General features: G+C 34.8%; 1 protein-coding gene across 1 annotated transcript in view; it reads left to right on the top strand.

The window, feature by feature from the left end:
• The window catches only part of SLC27A6 (solute carrier family 27 member 6), a 40,428-nt gene that overhangs the window by 17,901 nt on the left and 785 nt on the right, over window positions 1–21,742 (top strand). The window contains exons 5-9 of the mRNA XM_072858882.1: window positions 6,810–7,004; window positions 15,257–15,347; window positions 17,148–17,346; window positions 17,956–18,053; window positions 20,088–20,218. Of these exons, the coding sequence (XP_072714983.1) occupies window positions 6,810–7,004; window positions 15,257–15,347; window positions 17,148–17,346; window positions 17,956–18,053; window positions 20,088–20,218 (714 nt within the window). The remainder of the gene's footprint in view (window positions 1–6,809; window positions 7,005–15,256; window positions 15,348–17,147; window positions 17,347–17,955; window positions 18,054–20,087; window positions 20,219–21,742) is intronic.

Here is a 21,742-nt window from a genome sequence, read left to right as displayed (position 1 = left end):
GCTTAAGGATTTATTTTATTAAAACTCTTCTGTCTTAGAACAATAGTAATTTAGAAGGAGAAAACAAGGAAGTCAATGCTGCTAGGATAAGCAAACAGAATTAACACTTATTTCCCTGCTGTTGACTCAAGTGTTGTGGGGAGGGGTGTAAGCATGGGGTTTATATATGTTGGATGGCACTGTCTCCCACCTAGAAACAGGTTTCTTTGAAGGAAGGGAATTTGGTAGTCAGGTAAGGAAGGAAAAATGAGTCAGCAGACATTTCTCTACAACGCAGGTTTTACTTGACATCACATTTTATTCTCCGTTAAAGTTTAGCTCAATTTATGTTCAGTACTGGAAATTGTTCTTTCTCTTATCATTAAAATGTGGAGTGGAAATTTGTCAAACTCTTGCAGGTTTTCAGCATAAACATTTTATTAAATCCCCCAAACCAGTAATGTGTCACAGTTACAGACAACCACATCTGTACCTTCCATTTGAAGTCTCTGAATAATCTCTATATGTCATTTCAATTTTATTTACAGGGGGGAATTTTGCAATTGATTTATTCTTCTAGTAACCTGTGTTTTTTAAAAAAAATCTGTGACCACTTGCATATGTCGTAAGCAGACATCATTCTTAATCCAAGTTACTGATTTACTACAGTATTAACAGTGCCGAAAAGGAGAATTGAACACTGTTTGTACATGCAGTTAGAGAAAATAGAATTTTTAGACTAAGAACGTATTCAGCACATCTGAAATGAAGCTTAGAAATGGACCTGGGATTTGGAAGCTTGTATTTTTTCCCTCCAGATGGTATCAGCTGATCTAATAAAAAATACACGATGTATCGCAACAAACTTTGTCTGTGTTTTAAACTGCCATGACTACAACTACAGTATTATTTTTAGAAAGGGGGTTTAAAAGCAGATTATAATCCCGTCCATTTTGGCTAGTGCCTTCTGATATTTAAATGTACTGGCATACCTGTCTTGGACCCTATCCACACAATGATTCTGTGTCTGTTTTCTCATTCTTCCCACTAATAATGGTAAAGGTTTTCAGATTTTCTTCCTGAAAAAATCTTCCGTAATGTTCGTACAGTTCCTTTGGCCTTAGGAAGCATCGGTTTTCCATACCCAAAAGAGCAATGAAGGCTAGTTGCGATGTCAGCTACTGGTTCTAGCATGGTGGCTCAAGACTTTTCTGAGTCTTTAAGAGGTCATATAACTTGACCAATTTCCTTCCTTCTAGCTTCTTTTCCTAGATACTCATCTTTTGGGTTAAGCTAGGGGAGTCATGCAGAAAATGTCCTGATAGTGAAGCCTAGAAATCACAATCATACTTTTACAAAGGGAAGCTTCATATTGCTCACAGAATATTGTGTGCAATATGGAGTGCAAGAAATAATCTGTGTGTGCTTTAATTATCTGAATTGACCTTTGGAAAGTTTTGTGTAATTTGTTTCGACTTGTGGGCTCCTGGGGCAATCATCATAAATACAACAGTCTACTTCATATTACTAGGTGGAACACAGACAAAAGTGACTTTTTTTGTTGTTAGATACTTTCTGAGGAAATACAAGTACAGCTAAAGAAAACATTTCCTATTAGAAGAGCTAAAGGAAGAAAACTCCTGGTAGAATCTAATCCTATTAGATTATCAGGAGACTGATTAATGAAAGCATGGTGAGAGTGAGCTATACTATATACTAAATAGCTGACTACCAGTTCCTGAACTGGAAGGATGTGTCCTGTTCCTAGAATTCCTTTTCCTTTCTTATGGTGCATCTCTTCAGTATCCTTCCTGTTTTCTTTTACTTGTTTTTTTAAATTTGGGTATGTATTTTGCTCAAAAAATCTAGTTGCAATTTATAATTAGGCATTACTGAAAAGTGAATGTAAGCAAGCATGCATCTTGAAGAATTTATTACATCTGTCATCATAATGGCAGTAGGATATTTCTCATCTTATAGTCTCTCTACTAACTACCTGATTCCCCTTTTTTCAGGGCTAATGTGTCAATAGAGAAGTGGTGAATGTGTTGTTACACTCATTCCTTGTAAATACATGAATGTAAATCCTGTGCGGTCTGTCCACCATATTTTATATTTAACAGATGTTTACAATTCTCAGGCCCTGAGATTGCTTTTAGTTTCATCTAGGCCATAATACAGGAAACATTTCCTGCCTCCTTTGCTTGAAGTTGCCTTTGCTTCTCTCCATTTGGCTTTCCCTGCTACAGAAATGGTAAAAGTAGGACAATGAATCTGTTTTCTTGTATTCCTTTAAAGCAACTGCTAAGTACATTTTTATATAGCTGCAGTCATGAATCCTTCCCACACCAATTAATATACTGTCGATGGCACTTTAAAAGGCATTTCTTTTATCAACAACTTAATCATGTAGATAGTCCACATAGTTTACAAAGAACACTTAAGGAGGGAAGACTGGCAGATGAAAAATCCCTGGTATGTGGTATTTAATGTAATAAGGCAGATCTTGACTTGTCAATTAATTACTATACAAATGAAACAAGCACTCAAAATGGAGAAATAGCATGTCAGAAACTGATCTATGATATATGCAGATATTTGGTTTATGGTTCAAAGATCTTAGCAGAATGAACCGAAGAGAAGTCCAGGTGTAAGGTAAGAACAGTTCTTGCTTATTAATGCTTCAAAAAGGCAGTGAAGAAAATGTTTCACCTTTACTGTTAGAAATAAGTGGATATAGACTGAATCCTCATTTTATTTCTGAATCACTCTGTAAGAAAAGAAAATCACAGTGCAGGAAAATAAATAAACAGACATTTTTAAAAACCTTGGAAAGATGTTATAACATTCTGTTACTCTAAAATCTATCTTCCTAATTATCTGTAGAGAACTATTAATCACATTCAGAAACACAAAGCATGAGCATATTATCACAGGGCACACATTATTTGAACTTACTTGTGATAGTTGACGAGGGCAAGGCACTGAGTCCTTTGCAAATGAGATATTGTGAAGAAATATAGCTTTTAGTGAAGGAATTGTTAACTAGGTACTATGCTGTTGCAGCAGGCTAAGAATACACATGCATACAATTGCTGCATACCAACTGTTGCACAGTAACTGACTGACGTGCCGCAGCTTGTTCAGGTGTCAAGAATGGCACAGGGCTAGCAGAGCTTATATCCCAGAATATATGTGTACTAGGTGACTCCTTGGAATTCCTCTATCTGCTGTTCTGAAAGGAAGCTAGTTGATGAAATGCCGACTGAATATGGAAGAAATTCAAAGCATGATTGTTTGGTGCCATAGTCTGTTTAAAGCATACGTTACTGCATATTTAATTTATTTCAATTTTCATACATTAGGACACCCTAAGTGTGCATCACTCAACCATGTTTCTAGAATTTGTTGGAATTATTGTCCCTTTTCCTTCCCTTCTCTTATTTATTGCATAAGTTTTTGGCCACAGTGCCCATGGATACCAACATGCCTGCCCTAGAGTTGGACTCTGGCAGTGATCTGGACAATGATACAAATTATGAATATATAGATTGAGTCATGAAAAAGATGTTGAAATGGCTAATTCCATTTTATTTACTGTGGTTCACTTTCCACTGAAAGTTAGTTACATGTAAAGCTAACATGAATTATTGTCATATATTAGTTAGAGAAAAGTTCAGGTAAAATATGTAAAAAATGTCTATATGAATTTACTTACATGTAAAACTAATGTGGATTATCACTGTTTAAAGTTTCCCTCATTATAATCATTCTCTTCATACTTTTTAAACCTGCTGGGAGATTAAATTGCATATAGTTTCCATTCTTACAGTTGAAAGACTGCTGAATGCATGACAGTCTTTATGCTTTTTCCCCAGAAAGCCCTGCAGTACTTTTCAGGAAGTCTTGTATCAACAGATGGGTACAACTGTGATGGAGCTGACTAAATCACAAATACGGCAGTTGCAGCAATCCAGTCTAACAGAAAATTTACCTTAGTTGTGAAGAAGTGAATTATTGCCCTCTCTTTTAAGAAAATTTGCTTTCTGCAATCAGTTCTTCATGAGATCATACACCTTCTTTGTGTTTTTGCAAAAGGGCTGAATGCCTTAAGAGCATACTTCCTAAAGTGAGATAGTCATACATTGTATTGTTGATAGGTGTTAACGTTGCAAGCACACTAGAATGCTGACCTGTCAGGTTTACTCTGCGTCTTTTCCACTAGAGGAACAACTTTGTGCTGTAGTAATATCAACCAGCCAAAATAACATGAGGAATTGAAGGTATTGAAGTAACTGCACTTATAAATGATGCTGTATTTGTCCTTTTGGAAAAAACCCATAATCTATGTAGGCCATTGTTTTCCAGTTCATCCTAGTTTGTGTCTTTTCAGCAAACAGCCATCAATGCTTTTATTTTCCTTAAAGTATAAATAATAGAAGCAAACTCACCTGCTTATTAACTTGATCTCTAGAGATTTTGAATATTCCTTACCTGACGAATGACCCACTTAATTACTGTGTGTATACATACGCACATATTTGTCTCTTCTCTTCATTGTGGAACAAAGGATTTCTGTGAAAGGATCTCTTTTACTGTTTTTCATATCTTAGCAGAGGCAGTACATTTGAATAATTCAGTGGCATTAGCAAGGGGTAACTGCAGTTCAGTTACTGACACATTAATTTCAGTTTAGCAATGAAACTGTAAGGAAAATAACCCACTTTGAAAGGTTTTAAGTTGAACTGACTGGAATATTCTAAAGATGGTGGACAATTTTCTGGGGGAAAAAAGAGTTAAAAGCTTTCCTGCCAAGGTTCAAAGTAACACTGAAACACTTTATCTTAAAAAAAGGAATACTTTTGTTGTTCATTGACAGTATAATTATTTTGAATGTGTAATATAACAGACCTTATTATTTCAGATATATGAAAATCTACACTGTTGCATTGTGGTATTGCATCTGAAGCTGAAAAAACAAACCACTCCAAAAAATTACGGGCAGTTTTTAGACACTTTGTTCCAGGCTATGTCCATGGTCAGTTTCATTGTACTATGTAATGCAATGCTTGCTAATAATGATTTAGCATGAAGTCAGTGAAGTATGTGCTTGTGTGTTTAGAAATTACTTCCGCATCTAAAGTAAGGTGGGAGAGGAGAAGGGGAAAGGGAAGAATTGGATTGCTGTAAAAACAGAATGGTTAGTGACCAAGGGAGGCTGGTGAGTGATGTAATTTTGAGGTAAATAACAGGATAATGCCTCAGATTGTAATCTGCCAAGAGCTATGTGCATCTAGTGAAACAGGTGAGTTCCTTACTGAATCATTCCAGAAAGAGGACTTAACTTCCAGAAGAAAGACTCTGAAGCTCAATAAAGGATTTTTTTATATTTCTATGGATTACTGGTTTTGAAGAGGGAAGAAAAATACTTGGTCGGTCTTTGTGATTCAAAATTTCACTGTGCTTACACTTTTTGTTACAGAAGTGAGAATTCACGATCCTCATGAAAAATTGAATTTGGTCAAGACATAAGCCTCTGAGGAACGCTCCTGTCTATGTACTCAGAAGTTTCACTGTTTTTAACATCCAAAATATTTACAGATTCCTGTTTCAGTCAGCTGACCAGACCTCTTCGCAGAAATAATTTGCTGTGCTTTTATGCCAGATTAAAGGTGCTAAAATGGATTTTCACTATAAAGACATACCTAATTCATACTGGATTAGAGTTGGGAGGGGAAAAGGAAACTAGCGTAGAAGAACAGAAAATAGGGACTATCTGCTTTCTTTAGTATATGTATGTGGACATATGTATATATATAAACACACACATATATATAAACAGTGTGAATATGTGCATATGTATATAAAGAGGTGTTTGTATACATTTGTATAAGCATACATATATAGAGGTATATACAAACATTGTTGTAGTACCAGAGCACTATGCAGTTCTAAAGGTATGTGGTAATAAATTGTACCTATATTTATTTTGTGCCATCTCACTTCTAGGGCATTCTGTATTGCCACTTGCAATGACTAAAAAGGGAGTCTTATTTTAAAATAGGTGAAATTAAAAAAAACCACAACAAAACAGCATTTTAGATCTTTTGCTTTGTACTTCAACTTAAATCTGATTGTATTTTTAAAAGTGCTCCATACAATCACAAGGTTTGGGAATATATTCATAAAATTAGAGAGTCTCACTGAACTGGATGAACACATACTATTGCGTTTCTTGTAATAAAACATGGGAGTTAACAACAGTAAAGACTCGAGATCACCAAGAAATAATGTATTCCAAGTAACATTGAACAAAACCTTGCAAGTCTTAACATTGAAAGAAATACAGAAGATGACTCATACGTAATGTGTGGAAGGAACAGATACTACAAGTGTGTGAAATCTGATTGTTTCTTATAATCAGTCTGAAGACACAAGAAAGTAACTATTAATGTCTGCTGACTTTAATCCCTTGACAGAAATAATTCCTGCCTTTCTCTGTTCTTCCCAGTTTTCTAATTCCTCTTGAGTGGAAACAGACTGAGACGATAGAACTTTTAAAATATGGAAGCATTTATATAAATTAATGTAGCCATTATTCAGGAAATAATTTGCTTGTTCAACAAGATAATAGGTTTTTGATTGCAGTTTGCTACATTGTAGCTGTAGGCAAGCTATGCCTGCTTTCTTTAACTTCTTAATTGTTTTTTGTTGTTGTTATTTATACTTAATGTATTTAAAGAATGTACATTTTCCCTACAATATATGCAACAATCAAATGCAGTTATCAGTATATTATATTTTAAATTATTTTTTTCTTTTCTTAACAGAAGGAAGGAGAAAAAAATCACAAAGTCCGACTAGCAGTTGGAAATGGAGTAAGAAATGATGTATGGAGAGAATTTTTAGACAGATTTGGTGCTGTTAAGATCTGTGAGTTTTATGGTGCTACTGAAGGAAACATTTGTTTCATGAACCACACAGGAAAAATTGGATCTGTTGGACGCACCAATTTCTTTTATAAGGTGACTTATTTATTTACATTGTACTTTGTAAAAGGGAGTGCTGAAGGTAAATGTGTTTCTCAGTTTGACCACAGGACATGGGGCTGCAGGCATAAGTCCAAGGTAAATTTTCTAACTTAGTCATTGCACATTCAATTGACCCCCTGTAAAATCTTGCCTGCCAAAGTATTGCAGATAGTGCTTAGCACCCAATCCAGTTATACTTTCAGCAGTAACACTTAGATTTTTCTTAAAGTTCACAAAAGTCAAAAAGGCCTTGCCTGTCTTCTGACAGTTTTGAGTAGGTTCCGAGTATCATTTCAAATCCATACGATATTAAAGGACAAAAGAGGAAGTTGGATTTGTTTTAATACCTAAGAACTCATCATCTGTGAAATAAAGTGAAATACAAGTGTCCTGTTCTGACTCAGTGTTGTACAGATTATATTTAGAGCTCTTTTCAAAGAGTATATTTCTATTGCATATTACTATGTAAATATTTGGCATAAATAGGAATTAATAGTCATCAAAATAAAGTAACGTATAGGCAGATTTAACTTTAAGAGATATTTTATACCTAGGTGCAATTAAATATAAGTAACTCGATTAAACTACTCTACATCTAGTCTGTATCATTATTCAGACATTTCAAAGATAACACAATATAAATATAATCACTGTTGAGTAATTGTGACAGACAATACTTGCCAAGGGTATTAATTTAAAAATTCTATGCCCCTTTATCTACCAAGTCTGCTATATTTATTTGGTTTCTTCTAGGTTATTAGAACTAGAAAAAACATACTTTGTTTTCACTGCTTATTTGATAGTCTCTGTTTTGTATTTCATCAGCGTTGACAATGGAAGTTATATGTCTTGGGGAAGAGGAATACATATTATTTGTATCACACATGATGGCTTTTCCTTCATCCTTCTGAGCAAATGAAGAAAAATTTATTTCAGCTTGCAATTCACAGATAGATTTTTCCCTTTGGGTCCTATTAATACCAACTCTTAAATGGTTTGAGAAGTCAGTAAGTAACATGTGTCCCAAGCTTTAGCTAATAAAATAAAAGATTACTTAGCAAAGCTTTCTACCAAGGAGACTAGATATTTAACATTATGTTGTTATTTATGCCAATTTTTACTCTTCTTGAAATAAATAGGACTACACACATTGCCTAGAATTTGCAAATTAACTGAGATACCTATCTATTCTGAGATACCTATCTGTACATACAAGTCCTGCTGACCTAAGTGGCATTTGTGCTCCTGAGGGGAACTGGTAGTAAAATGTCCTGACAAAATTTTTTTTCAGAAAACGATGTAAAAATATTGTTTGGAAATACATCAGAGGTATCTTCTGATGATGTGCAAATAGGCTTCTAGGCAGTGTATGTTCCAGGGTCCACAACTTCAATACAGCATTACCACATTACAATCACCGCAGACTACTTTACAACTCAGGGCCAGAGGAATTCTTCACTTCTGGGATAGGAACCCAGACTGGAGGAAACAATCAGAAAAACACCACAAGAGCTAGTGTGTTTTTCAGAAATTGTTGAGAGCTCAGGAATTTAAGCAGACCGACTGTGCTGATTCTCTGTTCTACATGACTGGTGCTCTGTAGTATGCATGGGGGACATCTAGTGCTGATGGATGTCTCTAGAAGGGTACAGATCCACTACAGGAAATCAGGAATCTGGAATTTAGGGAGTAGTAGGTGAACCAGGAACCTTAGAGCTCATGTTAATTTTTGTTTCAGACTTTTCTAAGCCACATGCTTTAATTATTTTAAACCTTTTTTTTAATCTTATGAAATTTTACGTTTGTTCCAAACCTGAGTAGACTTGTTTTCAGTATTTCCAAACTTTTGACAAAGTTTTGTCATAAGTAATTAACCTTTTGGAAATACCATGTAAAGGTTTCAGCAGATTAAGGATTAGATTTGAAATTACCTATTTATTCATTTAATTATCTGTATTTTTAATCAAGTAGTGTGGGGGTTTTACATGTATTACTAGTGGCACTTCATATGTCAATAACATATACTGTTTGTGTTTCCAAAAGGAAGATTAGTATTTTGGGGTTTTTAGCACATGAAACATGCTACTTTTTCCTCTTTAATGATTGGACTTATGATTTGAGTTAGTCACTGCAGATTAGGAGAAAAAATAGTTCATGCAAACTGCAATTAAAAAATAAATGCAGTTGTAACTGAATACTTGATCTCCCTAGACATCTATTCTATAATTTATATACTATTCCAAGTTGGAACTGTTATAGTCTATGGAAACATCAGTATAGTCTGCTAAGATAATTATAGATTCTCCCCTTGCTTACTCAGTATGAATATGGAAAGACCATAAGATATTTTATGAACCGGAAAAAGCCATTCATTCCATTTGGCTTGGCTTTAAATCAATTTTATTCTGTCTTTTTCAATACTCTCTTTTCCCTAGAAATAAATCTACAATAAGTCTTCAGTTATTTCCATAGTTCCTGTCATAAGGAAGGTAGCTAAAGCACATTATTTGTGAGCAGGCTCAATATTTAGCTACTACCATTCTCCAAGGGGCCTGAGGTGTATTGGCTCCCAACCCTTCCCCCAGTGTATTTACATTTGGCATTCTATGACTGTAGAGTTTGAGGGAAGAATGAAGGTTGTCACTGAAAACCAGATTCAGTGCAGAGACAAGCTACCTTGCCTTGGTTACATGGGCCTGGTATGTCTAGAGAGATCAGTGGGTGGATTATATGACCCATTTTATGTGGAAATAGAACTGCCCCAAATCTCTTCCAAATCAAGGAGGTTTCAGAGACTACTCCAAAGCTCCATGAGGAGCTTTTTCATAGGTACTATGTTTTGATGCAGAGCATTTATGGTTGTGTGACATACACAATCTCTCTCTCTGAAATAATTTGTGTCAGTGGAACATGGCATATTAATAATATTACAATAGTTACCAGTCTCTAATAGTTCTGCAGTCTGATAACTACTGGCGCTCTGCTTCTGTCACCAGTGTGGTTCCTCTGGATGACAGTTCCTTCAGTCTGCTTCATGACACTTGTTTGCAGGAGCAGCTAGCTCCCTCATATGCTGCAGCAGAGTAGTGTTGACATGAACAAGGGCTTAGGTATAGTGTAGTTTCAGAGAAGTCTAGAAGAGGTTAAGAGAGAGAAGGAATGTTGAAAATATAATGAAACATACTTTTTAGTGATTTTTTTTTTTAAAATAAAAGTAGATATTAAAACAAATACTTAAGTTGAGGACCTTTTATATGTGTTTTTGATTACTCCGCAATCTGTGAGTATTGTGACACAAACTAACTATATTTTAATGCCATAGATAAGTTCATTTTGACTTATTTCAGGAATTTGTTGTGGGTTTTTTAAAATACATTTTACAGGTTACAGATTATTAAACAATGCATTCTGAAGTGTACCTGTTATGTTTGTTTTACTTCAGTCTGAATGGCATCCACTGGACATCTAGCAATATGTAAAGGAGAGCAGCTTTATTTCTGATTTGCTGACCCATGAATGATATGAAGTTGGAAAGGGAGACTGTCTCCTGCTGGAAAGCAGAGAATGGCACAGACAAAGCCCATCCATCCAATTCCTAATTTTTTTTGTTTCTTCAAAGAAATGCTACAACAACTTTTGAAACATTATTCTCTTGGCACATTGGACAATATGAGGAGATACCCTTAGACATACTCTCTAGGGATTTCCTAAACATCTGTTTCTTAAACTGGGAACAGAAAGAAAGAGAGCTGAGAAAGGGGAAAAGAGGCTTGTATGTTCATATATGTGATACAGTAGATGCGAAGGAAGAAACTTACTCTCTTTCTACTCGCATAATTGCACAGTCGGAATGAAGTAAATGCAGTATAAAACCCCGTACATACAGATATTGAGAGTATAGTGGGCATAATAGCAGGTAGGTTCAAAGTGTAATATTTTTAGCAGGGAAAAAGGAAAAGAAATAGGAAAGCATTTCTGTTGTAGGTAATGGCAATGGCACAGTTTCTAAAGGTGAAATGCAGACTAAAGTTACAGCTTTAAAAGACGAATTGAGCTCTCAGAATGAGCAAAGTAACTGTTCTGTCAGTAACTGCCAAAGGTTGGGGACAAATACTTGTGATAAATATTAAGTTTCTACGTAACACATTTATTTTCATAAATAATTTGGAAGAGACAAGTTAATATGAAGAAACAGATTAATGTTATAGCAGCTGCCAGACATCCAAGAAGCCACTGTCTAAAATGTTAACTCAAAGCAGTGCTCTTGTTTGCACTTGTTTATTTTCACACTATACCCTTTATATAAGAGGGATTGGTTCATGTGCTTGAAAGCATCACTGTGGTATATGAATAAATGCTTCAGTAAGGATATTCATATAGAGTCAATGCACAGAAAAGTAGAAGTCTCTGAATAGCTTCTTAGCTGGTAAAAAAAATGTTTTACAAAGAAGATAGTGTCTAGATTAACATAGTAATATAATAAATTACTGTTTAATATTTACATCTGGCATACATATCTATGGAGTTAATATTAACAATTTTATTACATATGACATACATTATGTGTGTACTTATATAAATGTGATATGGGAAAAATCTGTAAGACTCTCAGTCATGTCTATCAAATATATATATATAACTCTCTTTCTTACACTGAAATAAATTCTGAGTGATGGCAGAGAACATGCAATGGGAGAGTGGGCCTAATGAGATCCAAGGAAGCTTGTAAGAAGGGCTTAAGATAGCCCATGGCAAGTACATCTGGAAAAAAAATGTAAAAAAATATTTCAAACTTTATTTATAAATGTATTTTTTCCTTATTTTAAGCATAAGTATTCCAACTATTACAGGAATCTAAACCCTTCTTACTCAAAATTGTATGGATCAAAATCAGCTTTGAGCTGAGAAACATTTAAATCTTATAACACATCATAAATCATTTCAACATAGAAAATATTTTGTCTTTCACACAGCAATGCAGAATTAGTATTATGCACTTTTTTCATACAGTCATAGAACTAAAGTGGCAGAAGAGATAGTTTAAACAAAGTTAGGTTTAAGCAAATCTTAAGACCCTGGAAAACTGGATTCTCAGGAAGAACATTGGCATGTGTTAATCCAAGCAATGGAAGCTCTTAAGTTCATCAGCCAATGAAAATTAGTGTTGTTTCTGCTCTTTTGACTAGTTTTGAGCTAAAATAATCTAAGGTACTTCAAGTGCATTCCAAGGTATTTTATTATAATATGTGGTGATTCAGTTAACATCAAGCATAGCTTTAAAAGTTTTTTTTTCTTGGTTTTGTTTGCTTTGGCTAGCAAAACTATGCAGAGGACCTCTACATCTATGCTTTACAGCATAAATAAGGCATTACAAGTATATTTTTAAAACATTTATAAGATACGATGATACTATGCTCCAGAATTTTTTTTTTCTTAGCTTTCACTTTTTTAAGATGCTTGGAACTAAATCTAGTAAATGTAATGCTTTGTTTTTTAAACAGATATTCTCCTAGAGAATTCACTAATATCTCTAAAACAAGTAACTAAATAAAAAGCAATAGCCTGTGATCTTTTTTCTCTGATGAAGGTTCTATGAGCATTCACTGTAAGTTGAAACTTAGGGATTTCAAAACTATTTTCAAAACAATATTTAAATTCACATATTTCCAGTCAATTAAAAAAAAAAAGGGGTGGGGTTGGGTGGGATGCTGTTATTAGATAACATTCAGGCAGCATAGTAACAGACAGTAATGTTGCAGTTTAATTCATTTTAAGTTTCAGCTAGATAAATGATGCTTTTTGTTTGGTACATTTATGTGGTGCTTTAGGGACTAAAACGTACATTAAAATGATGAATGCTGCATGCAGTACTCTGTGAAAATAATATGGTAATGCTTCAACAGCTCAGGCCCTCTTTTCCAATAAATTTTAAATAATGAGATAAAACAAATGTAGGCCTGTACCCAGACTAAATGCTTTGCTCTGGAGCTTTCATTTTCTAGTACTTAATATGAAAAGAAAGCTGTTTGCACAGAGACAGCTGTTTGCACAGAATGTATATTGGCATAGTTTCATTATGCATGTCTAGTGCAATATGTGGTGTTTTCTCCTTGTAATTCGGTATTTGCATGACTTATTTCAAAAAGGTAACTGGACTAGGCATAGTTAATACTCTAAAGTTGCAGGCACTAAAAGACGTATGCAGCAAAATAAATAGTTAAAGTCTCAACAGTTTTTAGATTATCTCAGATACTAAATTAAAGTTTCTGAGTATTTATAACAACTTAAACTAATGCATCATACAGACTAATATGTTGACAAGATACAGCTCTTGAGCTCTGAAGGAATGAACAGATAAAAATGGAACTGAACATGGCACACTGCTGTTCTAATCAAGCACAAAAATATCAATAACATTTCATTTTATACCATTTCATACTTATTATTTATATTATTCGTTGCATTTGGTCTGTCATATGAAACCTATTAAAGTGGTAAATATCAGTGTAAAAAAGAAAGTGAAAAAGAATGGCAATTAAATGTAGACAGCCCAAAGAAAAGACTCTTAGAAAAAATTACTTGTGTTTATCATGAATACCTCCCATTCTGTTCATCAAGAATAAGACAGTTATTTTCTAATTAATTAAACTTTTTGGCTGTCTCAAAGTCAAATTCTTGACTTTGGTAAATGCTATAGTCTGTAGTTATTAAAAAAAAATACCCTTCACTGTATTCAAAAAGTGTCCAGTTCTTGGATCATGACTTGATTTTGCACGGTATGACCTTGTTCCTTTGATCAACTGTTTAAAATATCATTTTGTTTCAGACTTAGGGTAGAAGGAAAACACAATGGTGAACATTGAAAAGACTCAGTGAAACAAGTTTGTCCATATGAGGCTGAAATAGTTTGCTTGATGTTTGATTCAAGTTGCTATTTATTCAGACTTCCTTGAAAACAAAATGATGTGATACAGCTACAGCAATGTTTCAAGTTAGGATAAAATAATTATACAACTCTTTATCCAAGTTAGTTGCAGAAAAGCAAAGGGGTTTATGTTTTAGTATCGTACCCTTTACTTCAGTCACTTTCATAACAACACCCTTATATTATATTGCATTTCTTTATTGTGAAGAGTGCAGATGTATATTCATATGTTTTTAAAATGGTTTTCTCTCCTTGCCAAGATTTCTCCAGGAGAAGATAATTGTGTATCCTTGGTTTGACTAGTTGTTAAAGAGATTGCTGATATACTTCTTTATGAAAACAGAAATCAGAATCCCAAGCTGGGCAAACTGAAGCCTTAGGATAATAACTGCAAACACAGTGGTCCATATAGTATCAGGCATATAGTATCTGTCAATGTCTCTCAAAGTTTTATTGATATTAATGTGATATTAATGTGATATTATTGTGATATTAATTTGGATTAATATCACAGTAGGAAAATGAAGCGAAGTAAGAGTCAGACCCTGTATATTGGAGAAAAAAAGTATTGCCATTTCTAGTGTTGATAAGAGTATCTTGCCCTCTCCTTCAGCTTACTCAGAGCCACATTCTCTGTGATCCTTATACAAGACGAGGGTTAGTTATAAAACATAACTAGGAGGTCAGTTAGCTCAGCAGTGGCAGGACTCAAGGGTTCACAGTATTTCAGAAAAATGCAGAACCACCCCTGACATAACTGTGGAACACGCATAGCTACATAACCATGTCAAACAACATGGGACGACGTATCCTTCTGCTGGTCCTTGTGATAAAACTTGGTGATAAACTGAGGCTAGTTAAGGAAGAGTAAAACCCAAGAGGAGGCAGGTTTCCCTTTGTAAGGAGATTTAGGCCTTTGCTTTGCCAGTTGGTTTAGGTGCCAGAAGACCCCAAGAACACTTTTCATATCAGCCACCACCATTAAATGTCAGTTACATTCCAGATATGCTTCTGTTATACTGACTCATGTAGGCTCTTCTACTGATATGTGGATCCCATAACTTATTTGTAAGAAAACTAACAAAATTACGATTCCTTTTCTTCACCAAGTATTTTTGAAAGGTACGAGATTATAAAAATATTTTGATGTTGCTTACCTCCAGGAAATGGTGTAAGTTTACATACAGAGTATTTTCAGTTTTAAATGAAACTACATTCTACTTTTGGAGGAGCAAGACTAGAGTAGTTTCCTTGTTTATATTGCTGCCACCAGATGTCACTGTGTAGATGAGTAACTGATGACCCTTCTTCCCTTTTTTAGCTTTTTTTCCCATTTGATTTAATCAAGTATGATTTCCAAAAAGATGAACCAGTTAGAAATAAGCATGGTTGGTGTGAAAAAGTTAAGAAAGGTAAGTATGTATTTTAATAGGATATAATGGCGTTTTGATTTGTAATACAAATACTCCAGAGAATTTTAAGGAGCCTTGCTATTGTGTTACTGTATTATGCCAACATCTACTATTACTCTTTGCTCTGACAAAAGCAGTATGATTTTTGATCTAAGACAGAACATTATGAAACATACCAGTGCTGACATCAGAAGACCTCAGGAGGCCCTTGGATATATTCACAGAAGAGAAATGTTCAAAAGTGATGTGATACTATCTCTGAATATGTAGATAATGACATCTGTGTTTTTTAAAGGAGGTTAACATAGTGAGATGGTTGCCTAAGAGATCTAAAAGAAAATAGATCTCTGGACTGGTGGATTAGAGCAGATGCTTTTTGGTGAGAGGTTAAGTGTTCCTGACTAAGTGAGTTGATTAAGTTTACCAAATTTTTTTTTTTTTTAAGAGGTTTCTTGATTATAGCTGTCTTCAAAATACTTATCAAATATCTGGTATCTCTTGATTATACCTATTTTCAGAGTGTTTATCAGATACTGAAGCATCTGTGTTGTAGTGTAGGAAGGTAACAGCTGTAATTAATGCCTGGAAGATGAAGCGAGAAAAACTCATATTAAAGGTCCAGCAGACAGCTTTAACAGGGAGCTGAAGCAGATTTTTCAAAGGTGTTAAGAGATTCTCTGACAGGCCTTAATCAAAGATGGACACTTTCAGGAAAATATGGTCCCTAAAATGTGAAATTTTATGGGAAATTATCTGTAGGGATGTCAGACTGACCTGTGAAGGAACACATGCTCTAATTAGACACTGGAGTAATTTTTTTCCAATTATACCAATCAGTGTAATAAGTATTATCTCTTTCTATAGACTTTGTCTTACCCATGCCCTGTATCTTCAGAGCATCATGGCTGCAGTGATACTACCAGTGAACTAAATGCTTTCACCTTAAACACTACCAATTTATGGGGAAAAGGCACAGCTCTTTTATGAGGAGGCAGTCTTAAATTAAAAATTGTGCATAGCTTTGGACACATTTTTATTTTTATATATTTTCATATTTATAATTCTTGTCTCTGATACAAACTAATGTACCTCTTAAGCTTTATTGTTCAGAATGTGCTTCCAAAAAGGTTAGGAGTTCATACAACTATTCCACTTTCAGCAAACACCCTGATACTCATAAAAGGATAATCCTATCCCCATCTCTCCCATTTTTTGAGAAAAAAAAATTAAATTAAAACTTTTATATTTTACTCCAAAAAGAAAGCAATATCACATTAATGAAAATTCTTAAGAAGTGTTCTCAGAACTTCTGAAAGGAGACTAAATAAGGATTTAATGCCTGGGTTGAACACGTGCTTTTTATTAACACTAGTTTTTCAGTAGGAAGCTGATGAAGTTGAGACTTGTCACTGGAAATTCAGTAAGGTATGAGGAGTGGGACATAATATTCAGATGAAGTGTGCACTTTGAGAGGATAGTAAATCTACTAGTGAACTCTCAGTTGATAGATGACTTCTGGCAGAAAACTGATCAGTCATCAGAAAGAAATACAAAAGACTGGGAATTTGAGTGGACAGTAGTGTACTCTGTCCTTATGGTCACTTTGCGTGTAGAGGTGACCACAGGAATTGTAAAGCAGTAGAAACGGGTAAGTTTTTATTATTGGGTTTCATATACTGAACTCTGCCAAACTTGGTTCCTGGTCTTGTAAAATCATGTGTACCAAATTAATATTAATGTAAAGTCCAGGAAATGTGCAATGATACCTTAGGTTTACATTCTTTCAACTTCTCTGTATAGGTGAGGCTGGTCTTCTCATTTCCAAAGTCAATGCGAAGAACCCCTTCTTTGGTTACGCTGGCAATAAGAGACACACAGAAAAGAAATTACTCTGTGAGGTATTTAAGAAGGGAGATCTTTATTTTAATACTGGAGATCTAATGGTTCAAGACCATGAGAATTTTCTTTATTTTTGGGACAGGATTGGAGATACCTTCAGGTATAATAATTGTTTCTTTTCACATTTCTTCATTAAAAAAACAGGGACATGCAGAATAGAATAATACTATTCTGTTTATTTTGAACCAGAAGTGTTCAGTTTATTACTATTGTGATGTAGTTTATAATGATCTTGAAGTGGATGATAGGGGCTTAATTTTGTAAAAAGTGTTCGCGTGGAGCTGGATAACTCATTTCCAGCATGTTTTGTAGGAATTACAGCTCTTTGAACAGTCCTTCCAATAAGCATAGTAACTAGTGATGGTTTTGCTGCGAGCAAGGAAGTTGGATACTGAAGTGGAGAAAAATGTATCAAATAGTAAAGACTGGTCTCATCTGATCCATTTAGATACATGTCAAACTTTTGAAAACCATTATATCAGATTATGATAAGCTTTCATTGTGCTTTATAGTGATAGCTAATATCCAGTACCATTTGAATTGCAAGCGTTGTCTTCTGGTTATCAGATCATATTGATATACCAACGTGACAAGTAGGAACAAATTTGTTAGTCTGAAATGAATGGAGTTCCTACTACAGTTAATGGTTTTTAAAGAGGAGGTGTCCATATGTTTTCATGGAATTAAATTATTTTTTCACATGTTTTAGATGGAAAGGGGAGAATGTTGCAACTACAGAAGTTTCCGATGTCATTGTAATGTTGGACTTCATACAAGAAGCAAATGTGTATGGTGTATCTGTGCCAGGTAAAAGAAACTTTAGCTGTATGTTTTTCTTCCTCTAGGTTAGTTGTTAACCCTTATAACTCTTTTATTTTATGTTTTAAACCTATGAATCACTTCTGATTGAGTCATCTGTTTAATACCTAGCTAAAATGTAGATGTAGATATTGAAAATACTACCAGATTGTGAATGAGCCAGTGAATCATGCATTTTTATGTGTATGCAGTGGTGCGTATTTTTGAAAAGTCGTATTTAATGAATTTGTGATAGCTACATAATCTAAATTTAAGATTTATTACATTCACATCCATGGAAAGTTCACACATCCATGTGTCAAAATAAAATGTCGACAAGGTAAGAATTACAATAACTCTAAAGGAAAGTGTATGAAGACATTCTTCTGTCTTATTTCACTTTTCACTTAGCCTCATAACCATCTGTAAACAGATATATTACAAAAACAAGGACAAGGTGAAAAAGAAAATGAAGAGAAAAATAAAGACATTATTAAGAAAGAAATGACATTAATTTCTTTTTAATAATTTTGGTTTTGTTAATTTTCATGAGATCATCTGGGCTTGATTCCCATTCATGCTAAATCTTTTTTTAAAATGTGTACTAGGTCTGGCTGGGATAGAGATAGGTTTCTTTATAGGAGTCTGTATGGTGCTGTGCTTTGCAGTGGTGGCTAAAACAGTTTTGATAACTTACCAACGCTTGGCTATCGCTGAACAAAGCTTGTAGTATATCAAGGCTTTCTCCCTGCAGCAAGTATGCTGGGGACAGGCAAGAAGTTGGGAGCAGACGTAGATGGGACAGCGGGCCCAAACTGATGAAAGAGATATTCCGTATCGTATGATGCCATGCTCAGTAATAAAAGCTTGGGGAAGGGAAGAGGGCGAGACATTTGTGGTTATGGCGTTTGTCTTTCCAAGCAACCGCTGCGTGTGCTGCGTGAGGCCCTGCCCTGCAGGAAGTAGCTGGACATCTGCCTGATGATGGGAAATAGTGAATGAAGTCCTGGTTTTGCTTTGCTTGTGCATGCAGCTTTTGCTTTCCCTATTAAACTGCCATTACCTTGTTATGTGAGTCTTCTTGCTTTCCTTCTATTCCCTTCCCATCCCATGGGATAAGGCAGTGAGTGAGAAGCTGGCTGGATGTTTGGTTGTTGGCCAGGGTGAACCCAACACAAAATGAACACAAAATGATAAAAGAGTTTAAAATGTGAAAAAGGTGTCACTTACCTCTAGTTTAAAGCCACACAACAAGAAAGATCATAAAAAAGAAGACTGACTGAAAATCAGACTCAAAAATATGAGAGCTTCTCACTTCCTATACAACATTTACCTGCAGATTCCTACCCAGTTTATGTGACTGTCTTGATAATTGCACTTAAACATAAACAAATCAAGTTCCTCACAGATTCTGTAGCATTAGCACAAAAAATATAGAAAGGAGACAAAAGATAAGCTTGGCAAAATGTCTCTACTGTTATTACTAGCTGATGGGTAAAGTGCAATTATTTTTGATTGCTGAAGTTCGTTGCTTTTATATCTTACCCATTTGGGGCTTTCCCGTAGACCCACAGTGCTCTCTCTTTCCAGACAAACCAGTAAGAACTTTTCATCTCTCTCTCTCTCTCTGTTAACAACATTCAGATCCACAGTTTTGAGAGAAGATACTGGCAAGAGGGAGGGGCTAAAACTGAAGAGAAGACATAATTGGCTAATCCAGGAAAGAGGCTCAGCTCTTGTTTTTGAGAGAGGAATGGTGTTGAAGTTTATCCACATTTATTAATATTGAGCGTCGGACTCCATTTACTCTTACCTGCCAAACTCATTTACAGCATTATTGCTTAATTGATCACTTGAGTGATCTCCAAATATATGTAATACCATATAAAATATGAATGTAATCTTCCAACTTTACTGAAACTCAGAAGATTATGTATGACTGTAAGTTTATTAATGCACTACAGTTCTTTTTTGTAAGGTTCATCGCTAAAATGTCAACTTTATTCATGTTTCAAAATTCTCATCTCACTTCCTTTTCCCCAGATCATGAAGGAAAAGCAGGAATGGCCTCTCTTATTTTAAAGCAGAACACATCATTAGACTTGGAGCAAATGTATAAGCAAGTAGTGACCTATCTACCAAGTTATGCTTGTCCTCTTTTTTTAAGAGTCCAGGTAAGCTGCGTTATTGCACAGTGCATACAAACATCTACATCATTTGAACACAGAGATGGCTAAATTAATAACAGAAAGTGCTTGATCATATATCACTTGATTAGTTTTAGAACCGGTCCTATTTGCTCTCTTCATTAATGGGTCCTGGGAAAGGAATTACACAAAAAGTCAATAAAATTTTCAGATTATGTTAAAACAGGAGGAATTGTACAGATAAGTAGGGATAGAGATCATACAAAAGGATTTAGGGAGATTAGAAGCATGAACATGAGAAAAAGAAAGATTCCGATTAGTAAAATGTGAACAATTGCATCTGGAGAAAATAATTTAAAATCCATTTTGTTCAGTGGAAATGAGAGAAGAGAGAAGTAGAGGTAAAGCAGGAGACACTGATTGTGCACAATAAATTAAATGTTATTTGTTGTGTAATATAATGACAAAAGTTAGAGCATTTGAAAAGGTAGTAGGTAAATTGAAAAGGTGAATTAAAAAGGTACATTATTATTGTCACTACCATAATCCTCAGTCATCCCTATTTGTGTACTAGTACTTTGCTGTAGTAACTGTCCAATTTGGGGAAAAAAAATAGTCCCTCCTCCAAAGAGTTAAAAATGTAAATGTAATACAATGGACTACATGTGGCTAGAAAAAAATGGGAGAGTACAGAAAACATTCAACACTGGTCATCACAGTAAGTGAATTCTGATGAGCATCTTCATTTCTGGTAAGTGTTTTGAAAACATCATGACAAAGGCAAACAGAGAAATGTTTTTGAAGATGTTTATGAAGGAAGTCTCCTAAGTCTGAGGAGAAGGTGAAAAAAAAATCATTGTCTGAAACAAGAAGATAGGTTATGGAAGTTGGTTCCCTGGGCTAATCAGAGATTGAATACCGATTCAGAATAAAGGGGGGAAAAGGAAAAGGCTATGAAGGACCTTGAAATAGAAATGTATGTATATGTATATATATATCTATCTCATAAGTCCAGGAAGATACCTTTTGCAGCAGCATTCTGATATGAGCAAGCAAGATTACACTTGAGAATGTTGCAGTAGTCAGTTTACAAAATGATAAGAACCTAGTCTAGATTTATTGCTATACAGATGTACAAAAAAGCCTTTATGCTGGGCAGAAGGAATCTGAATCCTGGACGTAGCCTGGATATCAAGTATCTGGAACTTCAATTAGAATTTAAATGCCTATATTACAGATGAATTGCTGTTGGTACTGCTGTCGTTATCCAAGAAAGAAGGTAGTGGGTGGAACTTCAAGGGAAAAAATTAAAAACCTATTGTGCTTGATCTGACATGTAATCATACTTTAGAAGATGTCACAATGTTTCTTAGGCCAACCAAAGCAAGTAGATACAATCTGGAGGTAGATCTGGAATAGATAAAATAGCTCTCTGAGTTGTTGAAGATAATAATTTTTCATTTTCGAAGATTGTTTGCATATATATAAAAATGTAAAGACAGAAGAGAAGATAATGGAGAGAGATCATAAAGTGGGGCTGAGAAGAGGTAG

The sequence above is a fragment of the Ciconia boyciana genome, chromosome 4 (assembly GCF_034638445.1).
Source record: "Ciconia boyciana chromosome 4, ASM3463844v1, whole genome shotgun sequence".
Lineage (NCBI taxonomy): Eukaryota > Metazoa > Chordata > Aves > Ciconiiformes > Ciconiidae > Ciconia > Ciconia boyciana.
The sequence above is the reverse complement of the archived record's forward strand: the minus strand, read 5'-3'. Positions and strand labels throughout refer to the sequence as shown.